Below are 22578 nucleotides of genomic sequence, written 5' to 3' on the forward strand. Positions count from 1 at the left end.
GTCCTAGGATTATACTTCGAAAGTATCTGAACTGTGGGTAGTCAAGACACTATTTTGCAGCGAATGGATGTCCTTAGCATGTTTTATCGCAGTGAATGAGGAAGATGTCTGCATGAAAAAATCAGCACAGGAACGATTAAATTGTGTGTGAAATTTAGGAGGCATGAGATGCGTAAACAAAAAGCTTGGGCCTTTATTGAAAAAACACTGGGCTCCCAGTACTCCTCATCATTTATAATACTCTGGAGAAAAAATAGTTAAGAAGGAGATGAAAACGGTTTTGAGAGCAGATTATTTCAATAATGATGATTTTTGCTTGAAATATTAATTATTCAGCAATATCAGTAGATATTTACAAAGCTCCGAGTCAAGGGACGACATAAACTAACATCTTGCTATTCAAGTTGCAAAGTTTAACGTTTTTCCTAAATGATGTGGGAGAAAATTGGAAGTTGAGTTTTGGCCTGAACTTATTTCATCATTTCATCTAAATTTGCTTTATGAATTCGTTTATAGGGACATGAGATTTTTCGGATCAAGATACATAAAAGAATCAGCTATAATCTCTCCAAGATTCAAATGAGGGATGTTTCTATGCTGGCTAGATGTGCAACCATTACGACAGAAAAAAACGTGCTGGGGAATGCAATAATTCCTCATCTCATCAGAGTATGTATTAATGAGAAATGAATAAAATCTACATAGAAAATAAACGTGCCATGCAAAACACGAGATTAAGAGGAAACATGTAAAATATAAAGGGGGGTGACAACAGAGAATTAGGAAAATGACTTAAATGATCTAGTCCCGTTCGTTGGATAATCGTATTAATGCACTAGGTGATCTAGTGCAAATCGCATCTCTAATGCAAATGTATATGAAATTAAAATCATCTTAAAATACAATATTTTTGAAGAACATAAAGAAAAGCTCCACCATTTATGAGAAAGTCTTAGATAAGATTCTTCTAGGTTATAAAAGGTATGGAAAGCTTCAAAAGCTATTAAAATATTTTGCAATTATAAATCACTAATTTTTTAAAACATTTTATTGAAACTTTACATTTTCCAAGAAAACAGGCATTGTTTATATGAAGCGGTTGATTGTTGTCCATCATCTTTATTTTTGCTTTGGTTTGGAAGATGATCATCTATGTATATATCGATCCTAAGGCAAGCGTACTGTAAATGTTAGTGCTGTCTCTGTTGTTATAGCCACCATTCGTTATAAAAGCCGTTCCATTACAATGACCAGGATCAAAGACCTATGGTTTATGAAAGTATATCAAAAAAAATTTTGATGTAACGGTCATTCGATATAAAATGTAATTTTCTTGTGTTATGACAGAGTTTTGAGACAGAACATTTACACTATTGTTTTTTTAATGGTCGGACGCTTAATTTAATAGCCATTAGCCTTGTGCCACTACAAGGGCTGGAAAGGTTGGCCATTTCAGTATGGAAGCACCTAATAGGTGACCATCATTGCCTTCTACGAAGTTACAACCATGCCTTCTACGGGATTCGAAGGCGGTCCCATCGCTACGGCAAGTCAGGGTCACTAACCACTATACCGGCTGGGCGGCACGTTTATACTATTGTTGATTACCTTATTAACCACGTCGATGTTTCATTATCAATAAAACGAACACATTTTATATTAGGCAAAGATATACATATTGTTTAAATTATATATATTTAAATAAATATCGAAACTGATATTGAAATAAATATTGAAGTCAATCACCAAAGTTAAAAGCTAATCAGATATTCTGACAACTTAAAAAAATCCACTGTAGGAAAAGACTATTAAAGGAAAAAAAAAGAGAAATACTAAGTAAAATGAAGGAAAGAAAAGCATTTTTAAAATCTTTTAAATTATATTCTCTGTTAAATCACTATCATGGACTAAGCAATTAATTATATTACTTTTCTAACTAAATTCTGAAAGCAATAATTTGTTTGTAGTCAACAATGTTCAGAGATACTAGTAACGCTTACTCTCAGCTAGCTCTATATACCTTTGCATATTTACAAATAAATTTCTCATGTGGCAACAATACAAGATCATTTCCTAAAATTAAACGTTCTGGGGGTTCTTTTTAACTACAACGAGTTCTTACTTCTGGTACATTAATTTTTGTTACACGTGTCCCAGGTTCACCTCAAGAAATTCAGAATTTGTTCTCACAATAACCCTGCTTTCAGTTTGTCAGCACCAGTTATTTTTAATGGCCATCATCACTAAAGATTTGAAATCCCTAATATGGCGAGACATATACTGACTACCAATAAGTATTTGGCCACCTCTGCAAATGACGATATCTGCGGTTCTAAGGTACGTTACGGACTCCGCCGGTATATATCGTGTAGGAAATAGCATCGACTTTAGTCGCATGCAAGATGCCTCGCAGTTCGGAGCTCTCTGATTTCGAGAAAGGTATAATTATCGGGTATCACAAATGTGGCCGATCCTTAAGAGACATACTAGCGATCTGAAGTACCCAAAATCGACAGTGGCCTATGTGATTAAGAAGTGAAAGGTGAACAGTCGGCAGACCAACGAAACTGGGGGATAGAGACCGACGAGTGCTGTCCAGAGAAATTCGGAAGAACCGCACCCAAACGATGGCCCTCATCCGCCAGTAGTTTCAACGGGCATCCAGGAGTATTGTTTCAATGAATACCATCCGTAAAGAAGCACATCTGCTTGGTTTTCATGGTCGTGCTGCTGCCCATAAGCCTTTGATCACAAAGTCCAACCGCGCTGCTCGGTTAATGTGGTGCACAGCACATCGCAATTGGACCGTAGATCAGTGGAAACGGGTTCTTTGGAGTGACGAATCAAAGTTCACCCTTTACCGTTCGGATGCCAGGGTCTGGGTCTGGCGTCTACCTGGAGAACGTCTCCTGCCAGAATGCATTGTTCCAACAGTCAAGTTCGGCGGAGGTGGAATTATGGTCTGGGGGTGTTTCTCCTGGTATGGAATTGGTCCCCATTCACGGTAAGCTCAACTCCGATGCCTACTACACTATTTTGGATGACAATGTGCTTCCTACGTTGTGGCAGTTTTACGGGTTGGACCCCTGTTACTTTCAGGACGACAATGCCAGTTGTCATGTTTCGACGTTAACCAAGGCTTGGTATGGTGCCAATGGAGTTCATAGAATGGACTGGCCTGCCTAGAGTCCAGACCTGAACCCTATCTAGAACCTCTGGGACGAGTTGCATCGCCGAATTCAGGGGTGCACTACCCGTGCAAAATCGGTGAAGGAACTTCTATGTCTTCTTCAAGCCGAGTGGAAGAAAATACCACTAGCTGTCATACAAAGACATGTGGAAAGTATGCCCCGAAGGGTCCACGCTGTAATTACCTCTCGTGGAGGCTCTACCAACTATTGATTTTGAATAAAGTTAATTTTTCTTTTCTATCACAGGTGTCCAAATACTTATTGGTAGTCAGTGTAGAAGGTAAACCAATCAGCTTCATTCCTTTTGTATTCGGATTTGTTTTCAGATTTCAGAAATTTGGATATACATAATGCAGGTCTACAACACCTTTTGTGTATTTCTAATGGCCCCCTATCAGTATTATGTATACATTTTCATAGAGAATATTTTCTTTTTAAAGATCAAACAGGTAAATATGGTTCAGCGAGACACTTAAGGCTTCCAAACGCTTGCGCTGTATTTGAAAGCATATTTAAATATGCAGGATATGCTTTTGAATATATTTTTGTATATTATCCATATTAACACCACTGAACAGGGAATGGCTTGGTTGTTATTTGATTACGGCAGAGCACGCGATGGCTATCTGCCTAGAGGAAAGGATTCCTTCGTGAAGGGGAATTTTACTTAGATCCACATTAGACCTGGGGATACAAGAAAAATGTGCATGAAGTTAGGCCGTTCGCCTGGAATCCAGGTTGAACTGCCAGTGTTCAACCATTCTACCACTCGTTGAAAGCTGGTGATTACGCTTAAAAGCGATTATTAAACATTTTAAATCGAAAAAGGCTATTACTATTTTTAGACTGAGAGGGCGGGAATATACTTAAATTTAAAAGAGGAATTAAGGGGTTATTGCTAATTTAGTGAATAATCATAGTTACATATTTTTGACTTAGTTTTAGATTTAGTTAGTTATCGCATTTGCTTTCATAATTAATAATGTTGTAAAAATTTTTATTGTCTGTTTGAGTTGTAATTACAGTCACCAATGTTATGTAAACGTCATATGATAGAGATCAGTCAGAAAAAAATATTTCTATTTATCCAAGTGAGGAGGGAAATATCCAAATTAAAACTAATCATTAAGGGGCTACTGCTAATTTAAATTATAAATTTTATTTACGTATTTTTTATTTTGTATATTTATCTATACGAGGAAAAGAGATTAACATTTTAACATTAGGTTAGGCCTGTAGTTGGCCGAAATATGAAATTGCTTTTAAAATTCCAATCTTTATTCATCGCTAAATTTGCCTAAAAATTTTATCTCATTTAATGTATATAGGTTTTATACATTAGATTTAGACACTTTGTGCACTTTGTTCTCTTGTTTTCTGTAAAGTTCAAAATTGGGTTATCAATGGTGTCTACAATACTTTTGTTTAATTTGCAGAGACTTTAGATTATTTCGAAGCAGCAGACATGAGAAATGAGTAATGCCCTCGCCAGGACTCGAACCTCGGACTCTCGATTATGCGGCGAGTGTTCTGACCATGACATCACGAAGACATGCTAAGAAGGTGGAAGAAATAGCATTATTCGCTGTGTTGAAACAAGCTGCTATGCTTATTTTTTGTAGTAATATATGAACTTATTTGGCTGTCTTTTAGTTTATCAGCCAAATAATTGAGAGTTTGGTAGCCATAATTTTTTTCAAGTAGACTTAATCAGAGGAAACCCCTTCGTTCTCTCCAACTTCAGTATAGTCTAATGAAAAAAAAAGCTGATGATATATCCTTGTCTGTATACAGCATAATTCATGTGGCAATTATTTTTGTCTTTGCAGGAATAATCATCAAAACATGGATTTTCAGATACATAACCTTCCGAACGAGATTAACGCTTTGCTATTCACCTCCTCAATATCGAATAATATCAACCATCAGTAGTGTTTCGTCGGATAAAGGATGAGCATGGGAAAGCCTTTATCTTGCAACAGCAGTGGGTAGACTGGAAACAATGTTTAGGCAAGGACGCGTACAAACAAGTGATTATTCATGCCCCGGTCAATACCTCTTGCTGCCACAAAAAGCAATCATAGAAAGGTAAATGGGGCTATTTATGAGAACAGACACCTCAGCAATCGTTGCACAGAAGATTGTGAAACATATGGTCTATCACAAAGCGTGCATGCAGTGGTTTCCCAGGATACAGGCGGATTAACAAACCTTGAATCATCATTTGGTTCATTTATATACTGAGGGGAAGATCGCCGTCAGTCAATGTTTCGAAACCTAGCTTTCAAAATTATACGTGGACTTCATAAATTTGTCACTACATGGGACATATATAAGAACTCTTAAGAACAAATTCTGTGTTGTATACATCATGTATGCCAGTACACGGTTCAAATCTCTTTTTAGCCGTTTTCAGGTGAGGTGCATAGCAGCTAAACTTAAGTTAATTTTAGACAGTAAATAAATAAATAAAAATATCAAATTTTTTGTATTGGCTGACATTTTATTACCAAACTTTCTAATAAATACGAAAAATCTTATAATTGGCTGTCATGTGGAAGTGCCATAGCTTACAGAAATGTCAAACTATTTTATTTCTTTCTGCTGAAAAGCGCGAGTGAAATTAAGTGAAGTGGAATGAAATATGGACAGGTTTGCTGTTGAACTGGTAATTTTTACAATTGAAAGCTAAATGATTTTTCTTAATGTGCATGTTTTGTTGACATAAATGTTTATTTTTTATATTAAGATGGAGGCTTCATATTTTTGTTGCATGTGTTTATTATTTTAATTGTGACAAAAACGTGCATGGAATTAACAGTAATACTTAAAGCTATCAACAAAGTGTTTAAGCCACGTACTATATAGATATTTTTAATATTTTCAATAAGCATGACAGCATATAATGTTTTTATTAAATGTGATAACCGAACATCCAATATTCCATGCAGAGGTTTGTATGTTGTATCTCAAGGAACACAGACTAACCTTTCTGAGCAAAAATATCAATATTTTAAAATGCAGTAGAAATTTAAAAAAAAGATATTTTAATCAAAAATTTTATTTAAAGAAGCAGTTTAATAATAATGTTTGAAGTACTGTTTGTAAAGCCTTGTTAAAATACAATACAAAGTTTTGTAATCAAAATGCTATAGTATAGAAAAATGAAAATTGCAATCCAATTTCTATTTATTTTGTATTTTCATTAGTTCCAAATATTAAGGAATGTTTATTTGAAAGTTAAATGTATAAAATGTTTTATACATATTTTGATTTATCAGTTTCATAAAACTTTGGGAGAAATTTAGACAGATTTGCTGTTAAGCTGGTTAATTTTACAGCTGAAAAATATTAAACTGACTTTTCTTAATGTTTATGTTTTGTTGTCATACATCTTTTAAAAACATGATGAGGCCTAATTTTTAAACTGCGTGTGCACGTGCGCGCGTATGTGTGTGGAAAATATTTTTTCTTTCCTTACTATTACCACTTGTAATTTTTCAATTTCCTATAAACACATTGTATGATATGAGAATTTTTTTAGCTTGGATCACCTTATTAGAAGTGATATAAAAGAAAAACTTTACAAAATTTAGAAATTCATAATTTGTTGGAAACTGTGGATTCTGTTATAATTAACAAACCAATATCTGCGCGGAATGTTTCTAGCATTTCAAGAATGATTTTTTACCGTAGTCGATCCAAATTAAAAGGATAACAATAGTAAAAGACTGTGAATTATTATCTAGTATCTTAGTTTTTTCTCGATATAACGCTAAATTAAAAATTTTGCACTGAAGAAAAATATGAATAATTAAATAAAATATAAAAATAAATATAATACAAAAATATAAATTAATCAGATAATTTTTGGTTAAAATATTTTCATAAATTATCAAAACTAAAATAAATTATTTTTAAAAACAAATACATAAACAATATTTAAAAGAAAAAGTATATTGCAAAATTTTTTCAAACTAAAACTCAATAATATATCCACAGATTTGTTAATTTAATTAAACCGAATTGCAAATTCAGTTTTCAAACCTACGCTAAGATTTTCTTCTCTTGCCGATAATATACGCTAGCTACAAATAGAGAAGTAAAATATGCAACGCTGTTAAAAAAATATTTCTGTTTATAATCAAAATTAATTTCAGAAATCTCTTAGTGTTTATATTAGGTTCTAATGACTCGAATTGCAACTGGTATTAGCACTGCATCTTTAAAGCTAATTTACCAAGTCATTTCGCTAAATCATTATTATCGGTTCAATGCGATTATATAAATTACCTTCAAGTCACTGCGTTATAATGATAATCTACAGACTCCCAACTGTAATGGATAAAAGTGAAACTATGTGTCCGGTACATATTAACTTAACTAACTTATAACGTAGTAATTATCGTAATACAATTCTCCTATTTCATCTATATTGCATAAAAGTTTCGTAACTATTTGGAAATTTTTTAAATTTTAATTAAGTTATTTTTTAATTTTTGGCACTGTTTTATGATTATTTTATTAAGAGACGATTACGACAGCATAAAACTACTATGATGCTTATTTGTAATTATCTACCTATACGCATATATTTGAGCCACTTAAGTAAGTTTTAAAATATAAACCAAATGGCCTTAGTTATGAAGGTTTGACTTTATAAAAGCAATGAATTTTAAATTTTAGATTAAAATTTTCAATTGTTTAACAATTTGAAGGATTTAATTTTCAAATGTCACAGTTGAAAAATTACTGTCAATGCAAAAAATACGTTGCTCATATTGTGTGGCCTACATAAATTCATGAACTACCACTTCAATGGAATTAAATTAATTTTTAAAATTTGTTAAATTTATTTATTGAGGTACCAACAAGAAAAGTTATTTTGAACAGTGATCTTTTATTTTATTTGCAATAAATATTCTTCAATCTAAAATCAATATTTTTAACGTTACAACACTTTCGTAAGTAGTAATGCTAGAATTTCAAATATAACGAGAACTATGTTTACAGGAAAGGTTATAATTATTTTATTAGGCAAAACAGAGGAGGGCTATCTGTCAAAGAGGAAGGATGCATTCGTAGAGAATTTTCTAATAGAAACTGACACGTATTCACGTTACACATGGGGCAAAACACGATAACCAACCATACTGTCCGCCCGTTTGCATGAAGCAGAATATTGCTCAAGTGACCAATTTACTTAAATAACAGATTCATTGCTGAGCAATCTGCTATAAAAATTATTTTTATTTCAATGGATGCAAATTTTATTTGAATAGAACTGTGGATAATATATTTTTTTCGTTCTAATTGTATTATAAATTAAGCAAGTAGGTAAGTGCAGTTGTAGAAAATTGTCGAAGAATTTATTTTTGCAAGGTTCGTGACCTAAAAAACTTTAGATTTCCTCCCTAAAATTAGCTGAGGTGATAGTCTGGATATCTTCATTTTTTGTCAGTTGTTTCGTAATTGAATTGTTGTAATATTGCTCTCCTTTCATTTCACCTAATCGTGTCCCATAATGAGGGAGTATTTCACTTAATATATATGTACTATCAAATTAAGCCGACATATATTACATTAAGCAAATCAGTGGATATATTTCTCTTTGCTATTTCTTTCTCATTCTAAATACCTACGTCAAACGTTTGAAAATATATTTATATCTTCCAAAGAAACCTTTTTCAAGGACAATATGATGATAGTAGTATACCTGTATGATGGAAATTTTAGTAATAAAGGAAAATTTTAACATCTATTCAAAAATCTTTAAAAAAAACAAAAAAAAACAAAAAAAAAAATCGTGAATCCTGAATTTTTTTTTTTAAATTATAATCTATTATGTATAATACAATGTAAATGTCCGTTTCCTCACAAATGCAGAAAGAGGAGTGAACACTTGAAGTGTCATCTTTTCTACTTCCAAAAAAAAGAAGTTTCTACCACCTTTTAGGACAAGCTGTCTGGAATAAACCGAAACAAAGCATTTAGGGAAACTGCAGCTGCTACTGCAGACCTTAGAGGAACAGAAGAAAACAACATCACAATTTCGGCCGTATCGCGCGGTTGTGATCGTTTAAATGAAAGATTGCCTCGGGCGTTTTGTTCTTCAAAGGGTTATAAAATTAAAATTTTGTTAATAGATTATTTGAGTACGGTAAAGCCACAAGGGTTATTTGCCAGTGGAAAGGAATGCCTTCTTGATGAGCTACGAAAACCACGAAACCCAGCCATGCAGCCAAACCCTTTGCCTGGGTTCGAAATCGGAACGAACTGCTGGTATTTAGAAGTCTTTAATTGGTCCACCACTGGTGATGACTTAAAATATTTTAAGTAACGAGAAGAATTGTACATACAAATATCGGAAAAAGATAAGAGTTAGAATTTTTGTCTTCATTATTCTAGTAGAATTTTCGTCCTCATTATTCTAGAATCTTTAGTTCATAATTTAGAAGGGACAAAAGTATAATGATAAAAACACATGGATGCTGGATATTCATTGTCTGAGAGGATTTCTATATGACAGTTTCATATGCAAAATATAATTAAGCTTAAAAATGGAGTTGTCTTTTTCATGCCTACTATCCTTGATTCACATAATAGTACTATGTTAAACTTTAAGATTATTACGTAACTACAACTACATTGTTCTCATTCGTTACATATTCAGAAATAAAGGTTATATAATTTTAATCCAAAATACAGCTATGTGTACAGAACTTTATGATCCAATTTTATCTTCTTTAATATCCATCAAATTAGAAATCAAATAAGAAAGAATTTGATTATCTTCCGCATATGAACATAAAATTATAATAAATTACATTTAAATGCGTACCTCACAATCATTTTTAAATGAATGGTTTCATAAACCGCTTTCACGGTTGTATATAACCTGTTCATTGAACTTTCATTTTTGCTCTAGGCATTCCAATCTAATACAGAACATTTCGCAAGGTGCTACTTCTTCTGGTGGTTGCTTCTTCAATCGCCAAGGTTTTCATAAGAAGCTTTAGAAACTTCATTTACATCGACTAACACTTCGATTCCTAATAGTCATCTGTCTCTCATTCTTTAACTTTTAACTTCCCCTTTTAAATCTTAAGCAAATAAAGATAAAATTATGGCAAGTACATTGAATGATCCATTGTTAATCCGTTTTCAAACATTATTTTTGTTGGATAAAATATTCCCTGATCGAAATGCTGCCTAACGGGTTTCTTTCAGGTACCCATTTTAAAAATCCTTATTCATGCAGGTGCATATATGCTGGAAGAGCCAGCAGTTTTTTTTAATTTTTGTAAAATTATTTACAACAGAAAGAACTGAAAATACTTTATCATGGCTGCCCATTATTGGGACTAAAATCATAATTTCAGATTTTTAAAGACACAATTATTGATGGTTTATCTCCATGGAGAAAAATTTTTCCATCAAAGCCGTTACGCAACAAATCTCAGCTTCATTCCTTTTATTACGACTCGAGAGTTAAACATTTATCTTTGTAGGTATCGCAGAAACAACAACAACGCTTTGATAAATTTTGGCTGATTTCAAACAATAATTGCAATCATAACTAAATTCTATGTTTATTAGTGTCATTACTTAAACTGCATTGATGCAATTTTTATTATTAGACGGCATAAAAGTATAATATTCATACTAATTCCATATAATTTTCTTAAATCTTAGTTTTATTTCTATATTTATCATTCTAAAATTATGTGAATTTAATAAGTGGAATGAATAGCACTTTCCTTTTGCATTTTACGATGAAAGGAACATTGCTTTTGCATTCTCCTAGAATTGCAGTGTAAGTAAATTTATTCTTTTCTATGACTGTAATAATCCGATCAAACCTAAACGTATATCGAATGCGTTAACTATACTCAGGCATCAACAATTAGTATTTTATTATTTCTAAATCTAGGAACTGTACATTTTTTAAAATTTCTAAATCTGTTCTTCACTCGAGCCTGAAAACGTAGTATATGTTTCCTACTTTTTTCTTTTATTTCAGTACTTCAAATAGGAGCAACTAGCTTGGGATGTAGTTGCTCCGCTTTTTTTTTATTTCCATATAAAGACTAACATTAACTTAATTTCCATGTATGTAACTTAATTTCCATGTGCTTATAAATTTTCACCATCCTTTTGATTTTGGAAGATGTTCAGATTGCTCGTTTTACAATTAAGTTCTGCTCTACTTTCCAGTTGTCAGGTCCTACGTTCATGCAACTTGAATTACTTGGTAAAAACACAGCAATATTTTCTTATGCTGTTCTCAGTCAACATCTTCACTATTTTCAATACATGTTACTTTCATTAAAATGAAGCGATATATTATGTGTATTTAAAATCCCTTCTTGTCATAAACGGGTGAACTTATTTCTATGAAAAAGAAGTAGAGGTGTTTCATATTGAATACAGTTATGAATCTACAGGCAGAATTTGTGAATTGAGGCACTGAAGCATCGGAGGTTTGTTACTTAACACTCTTGATTATACTATATTTAACTTATTGTGAATAGGAATTACCTTACTTTTACTCTAAAACCCTATGTATGTTTTATATTTTAAACAGAAAAGTAATCCTTATTTTGTTGGTATTCAGATTAATAAATATTTGTATAACAATTTTCTCTAGTTTTCAAAAACTTTATTAGTTTGGTGCTCTCATCTCCATATCTGAATTTAATTTACGACAGGGCCTGAAATATTAAGAAAAATAGGCGAATGTTAATGACGTAAACTTGGGGAAAACACTCCTTTAAAACTGTTTGTTGTATATGACAATTGTGTGTTTTGGAAATTTAGATTTAAATCTTCTCTTCAATTATTAATAAAAACGCGTGCAAAAATGTTACAGATCCACAAATCATGACTAGAGTTTATTTATTTACTAGATGAAAGTGAATGCTAAAATGTTACTCTCTTGAATTAATTGTGGTGCAAAAGCTTCAAAGCATACATTTTCGCTTGTTATAACTTTCGTAGAAGATACAGCATTTAAACCTGGCACCTAAAACTTTAGCCTTAATGCTGAAATATGTGGTAATTCATACACTATTGTAGAATTTATTAAGATATTCTTTTTTTCTTATCGGATTCAACCTGCACAGTATCTCTAATACTTAGAGCATAAATGTATTTTGTATTAAGTTCTTAAACCCTAATTTAAATTAAATTGATATTCTTAATACCTGCAACACAATAAATGAAGATGTGTAACTGCTAAATAATGAAGACAAGCATATTGTCCTTGAAAAAGGTAACCTACTTCTTAATTCTTGTCTATAATGCTTCAGATGACTCACTGATAGCCAATTGAACTAACTAACCTGTCCTTCTTTCAGCAGCGTACAGTGTTGTGGCCATTATTTGAGTGGTAGTACTACGACCTTTAGAATTAGATGCGAACATTATCAACTCATATGTAGTACCAGGATCAAGACCCCTGACAGCAAACACTGGCTGATCGCTTACAATGCTGACGTTGGCGTGATCTTTCGGATCGTGCAGACTTACAGCAACCAGATGAAACCTCGGCTTTAAACCGCCATCTTCAATGCCAGGAGTGCAGTTGATAGTAAGAGCGGTTGAAGAATGGCTAAGTAAGGAGCAGTTTTGTAAAGGGTCAGGGGGTCCTAAAATTAAAGTAATTTCAAACCAGAAATTAATATAAATTGATAATACTAGGAAACCAGACTTATTTTAGAAGTGAGGAAGACAGGTACAGTTCTAAGCTCTCATTATCAGAAAACTTAATGCACTAATATGTACCATTTTCGAATAATTATATAATAATATATACCATTTATATTATTTTTCTAGAAACGAAATTCTTTCGTACTGGAATAATCATCATGCATTTATTATTATATTCTTATATTATCTAAATTAACTATACAACTGATTATGATAATTTGAACACTATGCTTGAATAAAAGATATAAATTGAATAAGACTTATTCATTCATATTACATGATGGACTGCCAGTTAGTTTCTTATCAGTTTTTTTCCCACGTGGGTTTCGTACCTCATTGCAAATTCTTCAATCTTTCACACTAGAGAAGACTCTGAACTATACATGTTTGTGCAACATTTAATCTGGTTTTGAGACACATACATAAATTATTAGACGCAATCCTAAGCAAATTCTGATGGATAAGTTGATGGATAAGCTGAGAGACAGTGACGATTACTGGAAGTAACACTAAGTAGCATCTTAAAATATGCAGTCAGAAGTTCATTGTGTGACAGAGAAATAAAACGAAAAGTTCTTGTTTTTCAATAGGCTACCTTTCGCTGATGGTATTTTAGGTGCGAGGAATTTGTATAAAAGTAACTCCGACATTTCAAAATGATCACTGTTAAATCATTAACATACAGCTGTAAAAATAAAGAGTAAAGTATATTATTATTCCCAACAATTTAAAATTCTTAAAGAAAGTGCTCTTTCTTTACCAGCTGAAGTATTGCACTGGGAAAAACTGTTACTAACGAAAGAAAACCGCACAAGCTTTGAGATGAAGATCATTTATAAAATATTCTAAACAGTCTAATATTTCAAAAGGGAAAAATAGACAAGAAGGGTTAATTTTACGTACGCACTACATTAAAATCGATTAAAATTACATGTATTTCATTGATATCATCAGTAACATTTTTATTCACTATTAATTCTGGAAACTGCTGCAACTGGTATTTTTACGTATGATAGGACGCAATGAATTAGGAATACACCAACACTTAAATTTTCATGCATAAGGAAATAGTGTGAACGTAATAAATAGGAAATACTAAAGGGAATAAAGTTTTTTTTTTTTTTTTTTTTTTCTCAGAAATAGATTCAGTCATCCAGATTTCAAAGTTAGTGCTTAATAATACTTAGCTTCCTGCAGTGGTTTACTATTAAAAAACATAGATCAGTTTTTAGCTTTGGAGAGCTTCAAAGCTTTAATTAAAATTTTTATGGTTAAATACCAAGTTCCAAAGTCAGTGCCATCCGCCTCGCTTTATATTGAATAAATATATGACTATTATTTAGACATTTCACAAATTTCTTGAAATTCATTTATGTTTTTTAAAATGCAGTTATGGCATTCTTAAATTTGGGTAGAATTATTTCAGTTGCAAATGTTTTGGCATTGCTAATCTCAGAACATCAGCAGTATTTTATTTTCATCTGATAACAGCATCACATATCCTTATAAAGAAAAAAACTCTTGCATCTATAGATTCACTTATAGAGAAACTGATTACAAGTGTCACATACATAAAAATAAATAAATAAATAAATAAATAAATAAAAAATAGAAAAAAAACTTAGTGTTCTTGATAAAGAGTGTAAAAAGAAAAAGAAAAAAGCATGCTCAGACAAGCAGGTACTTACGTTTAGATGCAATCGAACAAGATAATGTAAAAATAATGATAAATTCCCGCAGCGTATTTTACATTACTTTAATTAGTAACCAATAAATAAGAAGTCATAAGTAAGTATCAAAATTCTATAAAAAATTGTATTATTATTATAAAGGAACATAAGTAATCGAAATAGTTTATAAAAGTTATAAGGTATTTCTCCCGCTTTCCTAGCGTGTCCTTGTGGTGTAGTGGTTCTGCACGCTGGGTCCGTGGTTTGATTCTCGGCGAAGGCAGTTGCTAATTTATCATCTCTCCGGCCTCCAAAAGAAAACTAATGTCTCTATAGTGGCGCCCGAACTAAAAGGGTGTTGGATGAAGATTCTCCGCACCCAGGATTTGGCGATTGGGTCCCCTAGAAACCCCAGTCGCTCTTTAAAAATGGGAGTATATAAGGTATCTCTTCCGCTTTTCTAGCGTGGTGTAGTGGTTCTGCACGCTGGGCCGGTATTCCAGAGGTCCGTGGTTCGATTCCCGGCGAAAGCAATTGCTAATTTATCATCTCTACGGCCTCCAAAAAAATCCCAATGTCTCTATAAAGTTAATTTCTAACCAGATTAAACTATGTTTTTGTTACATTTTTTTTATTTGAAAATGATTGTTCTTGTCCTGCAGGAAAGTATAAAAACCAATTTTAATAATTAAAAAAATATTATTTAATTTTTAATATAATTATTCTTATAGTTATTTTAATTATTACACAAATACCATAAAGATATGACATTTAATTCAGAAGTCAAACAACAAAAATAAGCGTTATATTTTCAAATTTTCATAGGACTAGTTTCGATGGTTTTACCGAATCAGCCTCAGCTGCAAAAGTGCAAATGAACGAGATAAGATATAATTATTAGATAAGATATAACGATTAGATAAGATAAGATGGCGCCAGTGGCCTGGACAGGAGATGAGCCACTGGCGCCATCTATTGATGAAACCAGAGGTAAAACATAATTTCTTTAAAGGCTGAAGGCAAAGACGGATTGGAATTAGGGTCGTTAACTAGAAAAGATTTTTTTAATATGAAATGGCTCTAGAAAATCCAGTTCACCAATGGAAGATGTTTCTTTGAATAATTTTGGCAGCAGAAAAAATTGAAAGTGTGATTTTCGGAGTAACAATGTTGGGCAACAGATGACTTCTGTGTTTCCTTTTTTCTAACATATGCCTCATGTTCGTTAACGCGAAATTTTAAGGCTCTCTTAGTTTGGCCAATGTAAATTAAGCCACACTGGCAAGGAATTGGCGAAAATGAAAAACGAAATTCTTAGCTGCATATTGCTTTTAAACAGCTTAGTCTGTCAATAAATAACAGGCAGATTATATTTGAACGATAAACATATTAATTTTCCCGAATGGCAACAGACTCGAATGATGAGTGAAACAGAGCAAATTCGTGTTTGAGTTTGGGGGTAGTAATAAATTAAAAATTAATGTGAAAAATGTTAAGTGAAATTCAAGACGAAATTTAACTCTCGGGTGATTTGATGTATTCAAACGGACAGCTGGGGCATTTTTGCATTTTGCATTTTAGCTGCAATTTGTCAACAGTACTAGTTGCTTTCATACTGATAGATTGATGACGTCTCTAATACTTAATACGTCACTTCATACGTCTGACAGTGGGTGACCTTACGCCAATCACTGCATGGTTCATCACAGACTTACTTTTCTAGCAGATATTATTCTTATGTTCGGTTACCATACTAAATTGACTCAATTCTGTACGTTATTAATGTATTCAGCAAAAAATTTTCACTAAGACTCATTTATATGTATTTCAAAAGCTTAAATCATTTAATGATTTCACAGCACATTCTTTTCTTTTTTTAATCAATCTGTTAATTTGCTTTTAGTGTACAAAGGCTATAAGTTATTTCTCCCGCCTTCTTAGTATGCTTTCGTAGTGCAATGGTCAGCACACTCAGCGCGTATTAGAGAGGTCCAAGTCCCGTCGAGGGCATTGCTCATTTTTCACATCTCCAGCACTAAAGTAACCTAATGTCACTACAGTGGCGCCCGAACTAAACGGTTGGTGGATGATGATTTTCCACCACCAATATTTGGCGATTGAGTCTCTTAATCCCCAGTCAACCTCTAAAAGGAGAAATATATAAGGTATTTCTTCCGCCTTTATAGCATGTCGTCGTGGTGTAATGGTCAGCACACTCGGCGCGTATTCGAGAAGTTCGAGGTTCGAGTCGTGACAAGGGTATTGCACATTTTTCATATCTGCTGCTTCGAAATAACCTAATATCTCTACAAGAAAAATAAGCATCTAAATTCAAAATTCTTTGTTAAAGCTGGTCACAAAAAGTTAATGTATCGAATTGGACATAATCTCAGCAAATAGAAATTACCGTATTGCTTAAAATTTGATTCAACTTACAAGTACCTTACAAAATAAATAAATAAATAATAATAATTTTGTCGAAAAAACGTCTTGCTTAGGTTGTAAAAAACCACAGATGTTTTGAATTGTCTCATAAATCTAAATTATCTTTTAAAAAAATTCGTTGCATTACTAATTCTTGCTAGGTTAATTACAAAGGGCTTTTTACAGCCACAAAATAACGCTATTATACTAAGAAATAAATAACAGTCATCGAAACTTATTTGAACCTTTAAAATAAATAATAGAACTGTTTTTAATTTACAGTTTCATATAGCAATCGCACGTATTTTTAAAACGTCGTAATTTAAATGTTTATATAATTAGTCATAAATATATATTTAAAATAATACCTAATTTCATATTCAAGCGTCCTGTCACATACTTCATGGTATGCTTTTTCTCATATGTAATAAACTAGTTATAATGAGTATCAGAATACGAAATGAGATCATGATAAGTATCATAAAACCATTTTTTTTTACTTTAATAAAATTATTTCTTGTAGAAGTTAAATGACATAAATCAATTTAAAAAAAAATCGGTCATATGCTTTAATGTAAGTAACATTTTTTCTTAAATTAAAACCTTGACACTTTTTGCTTTGTTTTAGGTAATTATCTAAAGCATGCATAGTAATGAAAATGATTGATCTATTAGCGTAAAACTGCCGCATATGTTTTTTTAAGCCAGGAATGTTTTTCCCTTCTCATTTTAATTTTTAAAAAGTTTTCTGTACACTAATGAGTTTTTTTTTTTTTTTTTTTTTTCTAAAATCAAAATTAATTTATCAGAATATTTTAAACAATTTCCATTATTTATAACAAGAAGTAATATTTTTAATATATACGAAAAGTAATACTGCTTAAAATGAAATATTTTGACACGCATTTTGAAAATAGAACGGAAAATAGGTACGATCTTAAGCAGAAAGAAATTTTATGAATATCAATTATGAATGCATATTTATATAACTTTTATATTTAAATACGTTTTCGCTTACGACAGTTTCTGCTTATATTTCGTACTTCGTTGAGAAAATTCTAAGCATGTGAGTAGTATCGTGTTTTAAAAATGTGCTAATTATGTTATACATATTCATAATTTGCAAACATTCATATTTCGTTATCCATCATGAACCATCAAAACTTCTAAACAAAGCAAAATATTGTTTACGTCATTAACTGTCAATGTGATTTTAAATTACCAGTGCTTCTTTGTATTCTTAGAAGTCTTAAAAAAAGAAGAATTTCATAAATAGAATGATTGAAATGAGAAACTTTTCTTTATAGGTAAGATATGTTAAATCACAAAATGAATTTTCATGTTTCATGAAGATAATGACAGCATATTAATAGAAGCAGCTGCAGGAAGTATATTTCGATAAATTATGAAGAATATTTGTGTCTCCCAAATTGTAAAAAATCACTGAACAGTTCGCAAGAAACAATGTTTTAACTTCCATATAATAATTCCATTTCTTTTTACCTAGTGAAATACGCCTGAAATGTTTAAATTTTAAAATTAAACAGCGTTTGATGACATGAAGCACCTTCAAATTAAACGATCATAATAACGATCATATAACAAAATAACGATCATAAAAAATACGAAAAAATAACGATCATAATAAAAATACGAAAAAATAACGATCATAATAAAAATAAGAAAACATAACGATCATACCATCTATTGAAATGCATAATTAATTAACTCAGTTCCTGAATTTTTGATTGGAAACTTTCCATAGTCAAATAACCCTAGTATGTTTTGTTTTATTCAAATAACCTACTCCAACCAATCTGTCCTGTAAGCATGATTTGTAAAATTGTACGAAATATCCTGGAATTTTATCTACACAAAATTAGAAAATATTCAAGAATTGCTTTTTACTGACCTACCAAAACGAGAAGCTTTTGCCCCACAATTTCTTACTCTGATGGAAGTGAACAAGGAATTGGACGAAAAGAATCCATTTCCACTGCACGTATTGCCTCTTTACGCTACAAAGATCACTTGTGTACTGTGATTTTACGGCATTACGTTTTGAGGACCTAAGTCCTTTTTGTCCTGTTAGCTGTTTCGTAACTGGTCATCGGTTTGAATCTCTTTCATGCACACATCATTCCGACACTTCAACGGGCAGCAGAATGTGGATAGCAGAATTTTTATGCAAGAAAATGTTCTTCTCCAAATTGCACGACTAACGACTGAATATTGCTTTAAAAAATAACAGGATTAGCAATAGTCATTTTCCAACATTACTGAAATTTAAACTTTTAAACATAAGTTTGCATGCCAGTATGTAATATTTCATACAAAACTCATATATAAAACTTTATATCTTAAGAGAAAAGTAGCATTCAGTTACTGAATATTCTTTTAAGTAAAACGTATAAACATTTTTGTTATTTATTATAACGTTTAATTAAGGAATTCACTTAATAATGCGTAAAACGAATTCACCTACAGGTAATTTTTATATTATTTTACTGAATAATTATTCTTATAAATAAATCGTATTTTTACAAATTACATGAATCAATACTATTCAAATCTCACCGATACTAATTTATTCTTAACGTACCTCGTCTTGAAATTCTTCCCAAAACTTAGTCTTGAAATTGGCATAGAGATAAAATTCAAATGTTGGCAGCCATGTTCATCTGAATCCTAAAACCTCCGACTTCTGGCTTTAAGAGCACCCCCGAAATGGTGTGTACAGTAGTCGGAATACGAGCTTGGCTTACTTTAAAGCCACCTTATCCACAGCACCATTACTGATTCATTCCAATTTGCTGTGGAAAAAACTGTTATGCGTTATCAGGTTGCAGCAGAATGCAGTGGACAGTGTATTGACCATTTCTTGCATCAGTCGTAGGTGCTTGTTTCATGAGTATTAAATTATGTATTGTTAATTGTACTGCCGTTTTCAGCCGAAGTTTGCTTTCCTTCGGTTAATGATATTCCCATGTTTGAGAAATACAGTGGCATCTATCAATACATTTTGGAAAGAATTTTCCCTCTCGCTTGTAACTATGCTTTAGATAACCGATAATAATACTAATAATAAAATTGAGCTTTTAACAGTTTCATCACAAAATAGCAATTGTACATTTCTTTTGACGCAACAAAGTTGAACACAAAAATAGGTCATTCATTTATTCGTTTACCTCTGTCATATTTACAGCTTTAAAAATCTGCAGAAAATCACATACTTATGTTCAGTTTTTGATTTTATATCATGTCGTTGGCGGCTCCTGATTTTTTTCCCAAAGGTCTCTAATTATATACTAATGATTATATACTAATTATATACTAATCATGTAAATTACAACTTTTAACATTTCTAACATTAAATAACAAGCACAGAATTTATTCTTCAAAAACATCAATAACATAAAAAGTCATTAAAAACGAAGTGAGAATAATTTTAAACTCAGGTCGCTTTCTTTCGGTCAAACCTTGACTAGACAGCCAAAGTTCAAACTAAAAATACGTTTTGTATACTTCGGACGCTGATCATTGTTGCCTGCTATTTTCTAAAGCGGCAAATTTCGAGGTATAGCCTTAAATTTCCACCTAAACGTTCAATAAATAACCTTAAATTTTTTAATAAATATTTGACGCGGAATACATATTATTGGAATGTTTCAGATGATTTCTCAAAAATTATACTTCTTTTTTTTTAACATTTGCTTGAAATTATATATCTACAAGAATTACTTTTTTCAAATGTTAATACCCATTTTATGCATAAAAGAAGCATTTCATTTGAAATTTGAGACAAATATCTTTGCTACGTAATCACTTTAAGGGCTGAATGACTACCAAGGGATCAATTTAAAATCTAAAGAGCTCAGATAGAAAGCGTCTGTAGCCAATTGACTAAATGAAGAAAGTACCAAACATTTTCTCTTTTTTCATTGTTAAATTTTATCTCTATGCCAATTTCAAGACTAAGTTTTGGGAAGAATTTCAAGACGAGGTGCGTTAAGAATAAATTAGTATCGGTGAGATTTGAATAGTATTGATTCATGTAATTTGTAAAAATACGATTTATTTATAAGAATAATTATTCAGTAAAATAATATAAAAATTACCTGTAGGTAAATTCGTTTTACGCATTATTAAGTGAATTCCTTAATTAAACGTTATAATAAATAACAAAAATGTTTATACGTTTTACTTAAAAGAATATTCAGTAACTGAATGCCACTTTTCTCTTAAGATATAAAGTTTTATATATGAGTTTTGTATGAAATATTACATACTGGCATGCAAACTTATGTTTAAAAGTTTAAATTTCAGTAATTCTGTACTTCTTCTGCTCCTTTAGAGATAAACAATACATTACAGATACGAAGTTTTACTCTTTGTTTTTTAATCTGTGAGTCTTCCGAATAAATGTTTTTGTACAAAATATCCAATCAATTTTTGTGTGCACAAGAAATTGCTCTTCTTTCACGAATTTTGGAAATATTAATCCTGTTAGAACTTAATAATGCATTTTAATTTTATAATAAATTGTAATGAAATATAGAATGCTCAATCTTAATAATATTTTACGTCTACGGAGTGATGTACTTATAGCATTATGTAATTTATGGGACAGTTATATTCACTATTGATTCATTTTGTGTTTTCAATATTTCTTTTGCCCTTTCGGAAATTTAATTTTATATTTAGGAATATGATTCAATGAGATTGAGGTATGATTATTATGCTATATGCTGTAACTGCGTATGTAAACCTAACCGAAAATGTAAAATGGATGTATACATGTACACGGAGATATCTCAAAAATTTATTTATATAAATATGAGTACCAGATTTCAAATAGTTAGTGACTAAAATAAAAATACCACATCGATAAATTATTTAACATGAACAACAAGAATAAAATACAGGTCGAACAGTAGGGATTATCAATAGAGACGGTCCAAGAGAAATAGCGAAACGTTGTACAGGATATTACATAAATATGCATTTAGAACTAACTTGGGAACTTTACATATCTTCTGTATATTTAACAAGTGAAAAATATGTAATGTAATTTTATAAAAATATTTAATGTTTTTATTTAGATATATAGCTCATGATTGTGCACAGATAACAAAACATACATTGACCCTCATGTGCATAAACTCTTAAAGTTTACAATTATATTGAAAACATTAAATAAACTTTCGCATGTGTATCCCTGGTAATATGGAAAATATCCAATGAGTATTCAGTTTTAAGCCACATACCTCTCCTTACATATACCTCTTATGTAAAAGTTATTAAATGTTCTCAATATAACTGTGAGAGATTATAAATTTGATGTTCAACGTATGTTTCGTTCTCTGTGCACATTCATGACCAATTATTGACTGTTTGAGTTTTATTTTAGTTCCACTTACATCTTTACAATTAATTTACGCTGCTAAATTAAATTATAATTTATCTTTTACATATTCTTTATTATATAGATAGATAGATAGATAGATAGATATAGAAATATATATATAGATAGAGATATTTATATATGTGAATGTAGCATACATATGTGCGTAAGATTAAAA

At 31.4% G+C, this 22578-nt stretch overlaps 1 protein-coding gene across 3 annotated transcripts in view; it reads right to left on the minus strand.

Moving 5' to 3' along the window:
- LOC118191245 (contactin-5-like) overlaps positions 1–22578 on the minus strand; it is a 554648-nt gene that overhangs the window by 126295 nt on the left and 405775 nt on the right. For 2 of the 3 annotated variants that reach the window (XM_085813860.1, XM_085813862.1), the window contains exon 8: positions 12536–12841. The exons of the other annotated variant lie outside the window; for it this stretch is intronic. In XM_085813860.1, the coding sequence (XP_085669986.1) occupies positions 12536–12841 (306 nt within the window). The remainder of the gene's footprint in view (positions 1–12535; positions 12842–22578) is intronic. 3 annotated transcript variants of the gene reach the window in all.

Source organism: Stegodyphus dumicola, chromosome 3 (genome assembly GCF_044657685.1).
Source record: "Stegodyphus dumicola isolate Sdum_Otavi_A_Nest chromosome 3, ASM4465768v1".
In the NCBI taxonomy this organism is placed as follows: Eukaryota; Metazoa; Arthropoda; class Arachnida; order Araneae; family Eresidae; genus Stegodyphus; species Stegodyphus dumicola.